The 12,939-nt window shown below is 42.0% G+C and overlaps 1 protein-coding gene across 4 annotated transcripts in view; it reads right to left on the reverse strand.

Annotated features, from left to right (window-relative positions):
- The window catches only part of ASTN2 (astrotactin 2), an 879,885-nt gene that overhangs the window by 300,372 nt on the left and 566,574 nt on the right, over window positions 1–12,939 (reverse strand). For all 4 annotated transcript variants that reach the window (XM_045469026.1, XM_045469024.1, XM_045469025.1 and 1 more), the window contains one exon: window positions 8,465–8,653. In XM_045469026.1, coding sequence (XP_045324982.1) covers window positions 8,465–8,653 — 189 coding nt within the window. The remainder of the gene's footprint in view (window positions 1–8,464; window positions 8,654–12,939) is intronic.

A 12,939-nucleotide genomic window follows, 5' to 3' on the forward strand; every position in this document is an offset into this window, starting at 1 on the left:
CAGATGCAAGGTTTACGCCTCATCATTTCTCGTGGTGGCATTTGACAGTTCAGAGCCTGGAGCATGCTTTGGAATCTGTGTCTCCCTCTCTGTCCCTCCCTTGCTCACGTTCTCTCTCTTTTTTTTTTTTTTTTTTTTTTTTTAATTTTTTTTTCCAACGTTTATTTATTTTTGGGACAGAGAGAGACAGAGCATGAACGGGGGAGGGGCAGAGAGAGAGGGAGACACAGAATCAGAAACAGGCTCCAGGCTCTGAGCCATCAGCCCAGAGCCTGACACGGGGCTCGAACTCACGGACCGCGAGATCGTGACCTGGCTGAAGTCGGACGCTCAACCAACTGCGCCACCCAGGCGCCCCACGTTCTCTCTTGAAAATAAATACACATTCAAAAAGTTTTAATCATCACAATACCTTCAAGAAGTAGGTATTGTCATTATTTCCAATTTAGAGATGAGGAACCCGAGGCACAATGAACAAATGTGCCCAAGGTCATACAGTTGACAGGTCGCAGGCTAGGACTCAGACTCTAGAGTCTGGCATCTTAGACACGAGGCCAGTACATTTCCAAACTGCTGGATAATGTGAGCCACATGGGAATATGGTGACACTTCACTTTCCCAAGCTCCTTATTTTAGGAGGGGGAAAAAAAACAAAACAACAACAACAACAAAAAACAACAATTGGTAAGTCTTGGTTCAGCTCCAGGTGATTCTTATGATCAGGTGAGTAGGAGAAGCTTCACTAAGCCTGTGGCCATGGGGGTTGAATAGGAAGAGGCTGTATTCCTCAGTATTCATCTAAGTTCTGCCATAACCTTAATTTACAGAAACGGCAACTGATCAGGAGAGAATGAGCAAGGGTGATCCAACAGGAAGTGGCAGAACAGGTATGGAAACTCAGCTTTTTTATTCCAGGGCCTATAGGACAGGGGACACATTGGCCTTCTCTCTTGCAGAAGATGTCCAGAAACCTTGGGAAAATGCATAGACCAAAGAGAGATTCTTCTGTAGCCAGCCCAAGAGTCAGGGCCCCAGGGAAAGTCGCCTCTTAACTCCTGTGATCCAGCCTCTAATTCCTGTCCTCAGTTTACTACTAAAGTCTCATTAATTTATTCCCTAGAGAAGGAAACATACAGCTGTGTCTCCAGGTGGCAAGTTGAGGATATTGTCAAGAGTTGGGATATGACTGTACAGGTAGGCTTGAAAATTGTCTTGAGAATCAGAAGCTAATGCCACTTTTAATTAATAATCTCTCCACCAGCAGCCCCCTTTGCTTTCTCTTGCTATAGTAATACCATGGTGTATCACAAAACACCCAGGCCTGAGAATGCAGAAAAACAGCTTCCAGTCCTATCTCTACCATTAATTCTTTATATGGAGGCTTGACCTTGATGTTGCCATCTGTATAGTGTGGAAGCTGGATCATAGATCTTTAAGGCTTCAGAGTGGATACAGTGCAGCCCAACAGACTGGGGGTTGGAAGCCTGACTTTTTCATTTCCTAGTTATATTATTTTAAAGTAGTTCATTTAAACACTGTGAGACTTAGGCGTCTCATCTACAAAAGTCATTGAAACTTCTTCAAAGTTCATCCATCTATAAATATGGTTTTTTGGGGGAGGTGAATGAAGGAAATGGTCAAGAAAAGAATAGAAGGTCTTATTACGGTTCTCATACAGGTGGTGATGTCAAGTGGGAGAATGCTAGAAGCCCGAAAGTTACACTGGTGGATGGGCTTTGTTGTTAGACTGAAGTTCTATCACCTGATAGCTGTATGACTATTAGGCTAGTTAGCTTAACATCTCTATACCTCGGTGTAGTAAATGGTATTGATGTCCCATGTTTTTCTTGATCTTCTCAGCACCTGGTAGACAGCATTTCATGTCCCTGCTCAATACTTTGAGGGGTACTGTAACCATAGGACTGGATTTGACCAATGGAACATGAGCAGAAAGTCACCTCTAGGAGGAAGTAATGAGAGCAAATTCCCTTCCCATTACCATAGTGTTCACAGAAGTACATGGAGATGATGTTTCTGTCAGGAGGGAGACACAGAATCCAAAGCAGGCTCCAGGCTCTGAGCTGTCAGCACAGAGCCCAAGGTAGGGCTTGAATTCACGAAACACGAGATCATGACCTGAGCGGAAGTCGGACGCCCAACTGACTGAGTCATCCAGGCACCCCTCCTTTCCTCTTTTTTTTTTTTTTTAATAAAACCAAGTTGTTAAGGGCTATTTTGTGATTGGTATTGGGAACATTAAATAAGAAAATATATAAAGTACATGGTGTAGGATCTGGCACATAACAAAAATGCATATGGCTAACTGGAGAAAACGAGAGAAAGGGAGCAGGGAGGGAAGGGAAGGATCCGGAAACAGCATGTATCATTAGCCATCTCCCAGGAAGGCACTAGAAAAATAGCTTTGGAGGCCACTTAATAAGATCTGACTCAGGACCCTCCACTGGGAAACAAGTGGGTGCCACTAACAAAAACCAGCTTTTCTCAAATGCTTAAAGAGAGCCTTTCTGTCTCACCAGGCGTAGGCTGGTGGTGTCTCATCCTGAAATCCCACATCTTACCCAAAACTATCCTCTTACGCTGTACAATGTGCATATCTGATAAGCAGACTAGACTGAAAAGCGCCTTTCTAGCAAATCTCTCATGAGCTCCTCGTGCTCTTTGTAGGTCATCCTGGAAGGCCTATGAGCAAACATCTATTGCCAGCAGAACCATCTTATTTTTGATGAGGCTTTTGCAAAATCTACAATTGTAATTTGCTCAGCCCCCATTCCCAAGCAACTTCCTTCACTGCAATTTCTGAGACTCCAGGCTGAATAAGAGCTCTTGACTGATGTTTATCTAAATCCCTGCAATCTATAACCAAAGTTGACCTCTCTTTCTTACAGGAATGAGGTAGGATGGAGGAGGATTAGGGAGGGAAGGAAGTAAAATACAAACAAAAAATCAAATACCACCAACCTTTGATGACTTTATCTCATTCCGACAGTCTTTCCCAATTCCCTCATTGATGGAGAGCTAAGAGGAGGGAATTCTAATGGCAACCCTGCGTGGGTCATTAAGACCCACAATGTGCACCGAAAGGTATTAGAACCAGCAAAACTTGACATCACTTCCTGAGTTTCGGGGGTAACTCAGGAGTGAATTGCGTTGACTCTCCATGTTTCTACAGAATCTGACAATTTCATAAAGTTTTATGTCCATTCACGTCCATCTGATTAGGAAACGGATTCCTAATCCAGAGCTCTCTCCAGGTACCACCTAGGTTCTTAAAATAACCTCTACCCATCCTGGGACTAAACTCTGCTGTGACTTGAGTACGAACTCTATCTTCTTCCTCTCTCACTTGAGGTCTGTCCTCCAAATCTTTCATTTCTCACTCCTTCCCACTTCCCCACCTTTCGTCTCTGCTTTGTCTCTGTGACTGCTTCTCGTTGTCACTCTTTTCCTATCTCTAACTTTCTGTGTGGTCTCTTAGCGTGTGCCGCACAAAATCTTCACACACAGTGGAAAACTCCCAGGTTTGTCAGGGTCCTAAGCATCCCCGCATGCTCATCTCTCAGGGACAGGCTGCAGCCTAAACATGGCAACCTGAGAAGGTGGTCAGAAAAGGAAATCAAGTTCCTGCAGAATCATGTACACGGGGGTGGCTCCTGCCTAAAGTCCATCCGTCATTAAGAATCCAGCATCCCCTGGGGCACCTGAGTGGCTCAGTTGGTTAAAGCATCCAACTTTGGCTCAGGTCATGCTCTCACAGTTTGGGAGTTCGAGCCCCACGTTGGGCTCTGTGCTGACAGCTCAGAGCCTGGAGCCTGCTTCGGATGATGTGTCTCCCTCTCTCTTTGCCCCTCCCCGGCTCGTGCTCTGTCTGTCTCTGTCTCTGTCTCTTTGTCTGTCTGTCTGTCTCTCTCTCAAAAATAAGTAAACATAAAAAAAAAAAAAAAAAAGAATCTGGCTTCCCCCAATGGCACCTGAGTCCTCCCTCTGTGTTGACCACATGCTATTAAAGGGATACGAGCAAGTGACAGACATCCCTTACAACAGAACCAGAAGCCAGAGAACATTGGTTTGAGAGTCAGAAACTCTAACCTTGAGTCTCAAAGGGGCCCCAGATCATGGCGAGCCCTGGAAAAGTTATATCGTTTGCTGGGTCTCAGTTTCTCTATGTGTGCAACAAGGGGTTAGGTCTAATCGTTAAGGTCTTGTGCAGTGTAGAGACTTGAAATGGGAGGCCTTTCGTAGACCAGAAATCCAGGTTGCTTTTCCAGAGATTCGATGGAGGAAATGAGAATGCACATCTGTCCTCTATCAGCATTTGCTAGGTGTGAGGATCGAGGTAGGGGCAGGGAGGAGAATGAAGCAGAGTGGTGCCTGTCATGCAGGAGACTCTCGCTGGTAGACAGTTTGAAATCCCAGGCCAGGCGGTTGTCAGGAAATGAGGCATATGGCAGGACGGCTGGTGGGGTGCCTGCTGGCTACTCTGGAGGGCTGGACCGAAGATTACTTGGAGGAGGGAGAAAAGGAACGGGGGATGAGGTGAGAAATGACAACTGCCTTTGATATTGAAAATTTTGCAGGCCTGCCTTCTGGAACTTGGAGGACAGAGAAGCCACTGCCTCCCCCCTGTCTGAGGCTCAGTAAGGGAGCCTTGAAAGAGATAAATTTAGACTCATCAGGAGCCACTCGGCTTCCCACTGTGGGAAGTCAACTGCCTTACCATGTGCCTCCGAGAGGTGACATGGTCTAAGGATGGAAATAATTGTAAAAAAAAGTTTAACTGAAGCCAAGGATAAGAGAGTTTATGTGAAATGGGTGAATCAAATACAATGGTAGTCTGGGGAGTTCCCTAAATCTTGAGGCTGTTGTCAAAAGAGAAAGTGTGGTCTATTCACTACATCCTTTCAATGAGCAAATCAGGGCAGACACAGACCCTGGCTATTCAGAAACAACTCAAGATTGAAGGGTTGGAAACAATGAGCAGAGTGTTTGAGGCAGAATGAGGATTCCGGATGGGGCTAAAATTCTGTCAGAGCCTGGAGACTCCCAGGCTCAGCCTTTACAGCAACATGCTCTCTCTTAATGATCAGTTTGTTGGTAGTAGAAAGGCCAGCATGCTGGGATCTGACCTGAGGTCATGAGCTAGCTTTGCAGTGACTTGTTTTGTGACCTTGCCCAAGTCCCTTCTCCATATGTAAATGAGATCTGGGATTCCATGGAGGTTCTTTGGGATCTAGCATCTTACTTTCCAGTTTGGGTCCTTCTTTTGCACCCAAAGCTAATCTCCACACAAGAGAATGAGAATTAGTACATTTGATCACTTAGCCAGCCAGTCTGATAGCTGCTGTGAGAAATCAAGCTACATAAAACATACAATGGGTCCATCACAGTGGCTGGAAAGTGATGAGATGACTATGCTTGTCATGGGCGGGACCAGGATTTGGAGCCGGGTCTATGTGGAGACCTGTTCTGCTGAGTCCCCACCCCTGCTTATCTTTATCTGTCCATCTGCAGACTCGTTCCTCGACCAGAAAATGCCCTTCCAACTCTTATCCCTCCCAAGAAGTACTTTTCTTTGCTATCACTTCAAACCCCAATTCATAAGCCTCATCCTCTGAGAAACCCCTTATCGTTCCTTCTAATTCTTCTCAAAAGGCTTCACAAAGAAATTCTTTGAAAACTACTGGGATACTGCTTTGCAAATTAAATATTCATATATTTTTGTCGATTGTGTATGTCATTGTGCGAGCTTGTAAATTCCCTTCTCAAAAAACAAGGAACAATTTCTTTCTTTTGGATACCACACAGCATTATTTTACCTATCAGGGTACTCAAAACAGAAGTTTCATAAAGTATTAAAACTACAGAAAGTTAGCATTGTGAGTCCCAGTATTGAGTAGTTCATTTGCATTATCCTTAAGTCTCTCAGATTTTTCCAACAAAGTAGCATTCAGCTGCTGTTTGAGCCTCTGCATAGTAGAAAGGAAACTTCACTGGGATTTGAAGGACTCAACTCTGCTACCAAATTGCTGTGTGGCTACCAGTCACTACTATTACCCTTAAGTCATCCCTTGCTTGACCTTCTCTTCTGCCTACAACTGCTCACTGGCCATTGGGCATTATGCCTTTCAACTAAATATCTTCCAATATCCCCCTTTCTCTCCTAACTGTTCCCATTATCCCGGTTGAAGCCACCAACACTCTCACGTGACTTCCAAAATATACCCCCAACTAAGCCCCCATTTCACACTTTCCCATGCCACCCTCTTTGCAACCTACCTCCCATGCAGTCACTATGAGGTTGAACAATGTAATACAACCACTCTTTTAACCCTTTATCAGTTCTCCCATTTACTATTAGAATAAAGACTTGGCCAGCAAGACCCCCATGATCTGCCACTACGTGCTGCTCTGGCTTCACCTCCCACAACTCTTCCCTTACTTTCTCAGCCAAAACCACACCAGACTTCTTCCTATCTTAAAGCCAAAGGCGTTTTTTTTTCCTTCTTAGAACATCTGTCTCTGCTTGAAATCTTTCCCAATGCTAACTCTCACTCATTTTCCAGGTATTAGTTAAATAACACTTCATCTGAAAAGTAGACTCCCAAGTCTTATTATTGCTTTCTAATCCAATAGATGCACACCCACTATTCTGCTCCAACTAAATTAGAGCCTACTGTTAATTGCTATCTTGGAACACTATATCTTCATTCAACAGTACTTGCCACAAATTAAATAAGTACATAAGATTACAAACACACACACACACACACACACGCACACATGTATGCCCACACACTACACCTAGACACCAGAGGATCTCAGGCCACTTTTATCTTACTTTTCATTGTATCTCAAGTAACCAGCATGGTACTTGGAAAACAGTAGGTGCTCAAGCAGCTGTGATAACTACACAGGTGAATGGTTTTAGGGGGTTCACATTCCCATGCTTGTTCTACAAACCAGGGAGTGACAAGGTATACTGGATGAAAAGACAAGAGCAAGACTTTGGAGTCAGCCAGATTTACACCTGATTCTTTGCTCTGCCTCTCACTGGTGACCTTGGGAGAGTCACTTTACCTCTCCGGCGTTGACATATCAGCTGCAAAATGGAGGCTATGGTGCCTCCCAGGGTGTTAATAATGAAGCTAAAATGGTATTATCCTGGCTCTCTCACTTCCTAGAAGGGATATCAGGGAGAATCACTTAACATTTCCATTTTTCTTCTGTATAAAGGGGATGAAAATAGACCCTGCTTCTCAGGGCCATTGTGAGGATCACATAAATTAATAGATGGTTAATAGATGGCAAGTGCTTAGAATGCCCTCAGCGTGTGCTGAGTTAATATCATCACCACCATCATCATCATTACTGTTATTATTATTAATACTAAACATACTTGGTAAAGAGTTTGACATGGAGTATTTCTTAATAAATAGTGGTCATGATTACCACTCCTACTATAACCACTACTATTATTAATTAGATGATGGAATGGGGATGATAATGATTATAATGGTGATATTTCTTCCCAATTCTGACTTTTGTTGACATGACCTCAAAATGCTAGGGTGAACCCTGCCATGTGATAATATCCTATTACATTTTCATGCAAAACTGTATAAAAGTACTGTTTTTTTTAAAGATAATCATTCTTTATACATAGAACAATGCTTCTCATTCTACCATCTTTTGATTCTTCAGATTGTGAGACATGATAAATCCTGCTTCTTCAAATCTCTCAGGGAGGCTTTCATAATGATGCTGCATGTCTAATCTTCATATAATTTGGCCAACTCAATCCTCATTCTGTTTGCTCTTATATGAGAATGGTCTTATCTTTTAATTTTGTAGGTACCTCTATATTTATTAACAGAGAAAGAGGTCTTTGACATTTTGTTGAGCAAAAAAACAGCAATTTCTAAACAGCTTTACTGAGATTTAGTGTGTGTGTGTGTGTGTGTGTGTGTGTGTGTGTGTGTAGATAGAGAGAGGGAGAGAGGAGTTTTAAGAATGTTCAAGAAAATGTTAATTCTGGATATTTCTGGGTGATGGGAATTTTATTTTCTACTTCATTAAATGTCTTTATTTTTTAACTGCCTGAATAGCCTACATAGGATACTTATTTTTTAATAGACTGAAAGATTAATTTAAACATTTTAAAATTCCATTAACTGTACTTATAGGATGATTTAAGGCTGAATTAAAAATATGTGGATAGAGTTAGAAAAATGGAAGGGCAGGATAAATAAAGGCTAGGTCAGTGGAAAAGGAACCTCATGGAATGAATTTTGCTAACTTGTAACACTTCATTGGCTAGGCATCAATAAGCCTACAAAGATACTGGCCAGTCTAACAAAGCTCAATCCCATGGTGCCCATGGCTTCTGCCCCCTGCCCAGATTTTGGGTCAGTGATCCAACCAGTGAAGTGCGAGTATCTGCCCATACCTAAAGGTCATCTGGAAGACTTGGCCTTGGTTCACATGCTGGGTCCGGTTGTTGTAACCATGTAGCATCTCTCCAAAGAGGGTGTCGTTGAATTTGGAGTCGGGTTTGAGGCATTTGGGGCCCTCGCAGACATCTGAGAGCATTAGGCAGGATTTTCCATCAGGAGCCAGCTTGTATTCCTCCACACAACTGCACAATAAAACAGAGCCGAGAGTTAGCTCCGCATGCTGGATGCCCCCATTGTGGATGACCTAAAACCAAGGCCTCCTTTGCCTGCAAAACAGGTCAGAGTTTAGGAATGGAGACAGCTATTCTGGCTGGAATCTATCTAGGGCACAGGTGTCTAGAGAGAAGCACATTAATCCTGCAAATTGGTAAATTCAGGGAAAGTCATTTGTGACATTTTGGAGGAGTCGAGGGGGAAACCAGAGTGCACATCTATGCACAAAGCAAATTTAAAAACTGTTTTCCATGAACACGCAGACTTTAAAAAGCATGACAGACCAATTCACAGGGAATTATCAACTAGTTTCTCAAACCAGAATCTATTCCCAGTGTATCTGTCGACCAAGGTTGAAGACTGTAGCAAAAACAAGGTTGTTATTGCCCTTGTAACTCAGAGGTGATCCTTCCAGGACCACGGACAGCTCACTGCAGTCGCTGCTTCTGCTCAATTAGCAATATACCTAGTCTCTGTTGACCTCTAACTACCCAATCCTAACAGCAGAAGGGCCTTTGACATGCCTTTGAGTCAGGGACTAAACCGGTCCTCCTCTGTGGACTAAATAGGCATCTGAATGGGGTGTGGAAATAATATTTGCAATCTGGGGATGTTTGTAGTGAAAAAGGAATCTCTTAGGCATGGGGAAGAGGAGGAAACAGAGGTCTCAGCTCCTGAAAAATCAATCCAGAAATGGGAACTCTTTTAGTCTTTACATGTTCATGGCCTTTGGCTATGCACTGGGAAAAGGATGCACATAAGAGATAAGACACACAAGAGAATAGGCTGCTCAACTGAAAAAACTTGTATAAATATCATCTTTGCTCCTTTGGACCTATGTGAACCCCAGCAAGTCATTTAACTTCTTTGATCTTCAATTTCCTCATCTGTAGAATGGGGTAGAAACTCCTACCCTATATTAATTCATTAGGCTGCTATAACATCCTTGGATACATTGGCTGCAAAAAGAGGAATTGAAAGGTACTTCGCAAAATAATTACAGTAATGATGGAAATGGTGGTGTTTATTGAGCAGACACTTTCCATGGAAATTTCATATATTTCTACTTTTAAATGTTTCTTTTTGAGAGAGACAAAGAGAGAACACAAGCCGGAGAGAGTTAGAGAGAGAATCCCAAGCAAGCTCCATGCTAAGCCTACTGTCAGCACAGAGCCCGACGCAGGGCTCTACCCCATGACACTGAGATCATGACCCGAGCTGAAATCAAGAGTTGGGCACTTAACTGACTGAGCCACCCAGGTGCTTCTTGTATATTTATTTTCTGGCCATGAAACAAGTTAATTTCATCATTCCTGCTTTACCCAGAATCAAAATGAGGAGACAAGTAAAGCAGGTCACACTGTAAGCAAGAGGCAAAGTGGCATTCAAATTTGAGTCTTTTTAGCAACAAAGGGACCTTTCTCTACACTTGTCTTCTCCAAATCCAGTTGTTTCTACTTGCATGAAATGACCCTGGGTAAGGCTGTGCCAGTTAGAGGCAGTAGAAAGCAGGCAAGCTCTTATTTGTGAAAATCTATTGACTCTGACTGCAGAGAGACTCAGAAACTCATACAGAAGAAGGGAGAGGCTCTATGCGATGGTTTGGGAAGAAAATATTCCTAGGTTGAAAGAACCAGTAGCTGATGCCAGACATGTGGAACTCAACTGAAGGCAGGAAGCAAATAGGAAGAGCTGAAACGCTGACTCAAGATCACTCTAGTGAAAAGCCAGGAATGTCTCCTGCATAAAGCAAGCTGTCACTCTTCCCTTGTTCTCTTATCACCTCTAGTGTGTTGAACAGATGCACCAACTGTCCTTCCTACATGCTTCTGCCCAAGTACAGCAGAAGGTTGTTGGAAGAAGGCCTGTCCTGGTGCCTTCATCAAGTCTATCCCCTCTTCTTTTTGCATTTGTTAAATGTAAGTAACTCTCCCTTGATAAAGGTGGAGTACACATGACATGAGTTACATGAATGCACAGGGTATATGGTAAGTTCCTAATGAAGTCTAGTTCCAGCCATCTATTCCCAGGAGGTTCCCAGCAAATATGAGAAATGGTTTACTGGAGTAGAGCTTCCTCTCTTTATACACACACACAGACACACACACACACGCACACACGCATGCACCTGTGAATAAATATACTCTTGTTATAAATGATTAAACATTATCAAAGTCTATAGAGTTCTTCATTTCCACTCCTCACATATTTTTACTTAATATCAGTAGTCATCATTGTTAACTATTATGTATTCTTCTAGGTTTTTAAAAATACATTTATAAATACAATATTACGCATATAATTATATTATATATATAAATTTTTCATAATAAACTCGTAAGTACACCATACATTATTATAAGATATGCATTTGTACTTAATACTATTTCTTAGAGATCTTTTCAAACCAGTATTCATATAGATCTATCTTTCTGATGGCTATTTGGCATTGCACGGTATAAATGTACCATAATGCCTTTAGCTAATCTTTATTAATGAGCATTTTGGTTGTTTATAGCTGTTTATTATTGCAAATGGTATCATAATGAAGATCTTTGTACATATATCATTCTGTACATGTATGTGTTTCTACTAAAAAAATCTTAGAAAAAGGATTGCTGGGTCAGTGGTTTATGAATTTAAAAATTTTGGTAGATTTAATAATGGCTGTCTGTTGGGGCTCTACCAGTCTACAATCCTATCACTGATGATTGAGAAAGCCCATTTCCCCATAACTTTCATGTTCATTATCACCAATATGGGATTGGAAAAAAACTCATTTTTGTTTTGCTTGGCATTTCCCTGATTACTGCTGAGCTTCCCCACCTTTTGATGTCATGGCCATGTGTATTTCTCCTTCTATAGGTTGTCCATCCATGTGCTTTAACCATTTTCCTATTGTGATTCTTGTCTTTTTCCTTATTGGCTTACGTATGCTTTGCATATTTTCTGGAGTTCTCCTTCTCCTTTCATACATATTGAAATTTTCTTTCATTCTGTACTTGTGTTTTAACCTTACTTTTGATATCTTATAACCTCTCTATCCTGGTCCTTAACTGCTTCTGAATTTGGTGCAATGCTTAGGAAGCGACAGATGATAAAACACATTTCTATATATTATTCTAGTATTTATATAGGTTTTTAAAAATCTTTGGTTGTTTAATCTGTATGGATTTAATTTTGTGCATGATGTGAGTGGTTATTTTAACTTCATTATTTTCAAAATGAGTAACCATTACCTGAAGGGTCCATCTGTTCACTAACTAATGTAAAATACTATTTTGTCATATACTAAATCACTATGTATGCCATGTATACATGGTTGGAATTTTTCCTATTTAGCTGTCTGTATTTTCCTGCAATAATTCTATACTACTTGAGGGGTTCCTGGGTGGCTCAGTCAGTTGAGCATCCAACATCAGCTCAGGTCATGATCTCAGGGTTCATGAGTTTGAACCCCACATCAAGCTCTCGGCTGTCAGGGCAGAGCCTGCTTTGGATCCTTTGTCTCCCTCTCTCTTTGCCTCTGTCTCTCTCTCTCTCTCTCTCTCTCTCCCTCTCCCTCTCTCAGAAATAGAAAAAACATGAAAAAGATTATATACTACTTGAATTACTGTAGCTTTGAGGCGTGGTCTGGATATAGTCAAGTAAGTCTCCTCCCCATTGTAAACACTAATTTTCTATCTCAAAACTTCCTCACTCGTCTTATTATTTTCCCATTCAAATGAATTTTAATTTTGACTTGTCAAATTCCACATAAAACCCTAGTAGAATTTTGGGTGATATCACATTGAATTTGTAGACCAATGTGGGGGGAATTTAAAAAAAAATGTTCCCCTGTAAGAAATACCTATTGAGACTCAACTCTATGTTGGGCACCACCACCAACTGTGGCAGAGACAATGTCTTCCGTTCGCTACACTGGGTCCTCTTTCTGGATGTGTACCATAGACTGTACAACCAAGCTTCCCCTGCAGGTGGGCCAGAGGGGCCACGTGACAGGATTCTGAATGATGGAATCTGTGCTGATGTGATGCAAGCTGCTGCCAGACTCAGACCTTCAAAACATCCTGTCTGATTCTCAAGCCCCCTCTTCTCTTGCTATGGCAAGTTTGGAGAGCATGTGATCGAAATGCATACTTGCAGTTGGAGAAGTTCACCTCAATCACAATGGATCTTGCATGAAAAGCGTATAATAAACTTTTGTGTACACGTTTCCGGCTTGGGAGGCTTCATTTGTTACAGCAACACAGCT

This window comes from Leopardus geoffroyi, chromosome D4 (genome assembly GCF_018350155.1).
Source record: "Leopardus geoffroyi isolate Oge1 chromosome D4, O.geoffroyi_Oge1_pat1.0, whole genome shotgun sequence".
NCBI lineage: Eukaryota > Metazoa > Chordata > Mammalia > Carnivora > Felidae > Leopardus > Leopardus geoffroyi.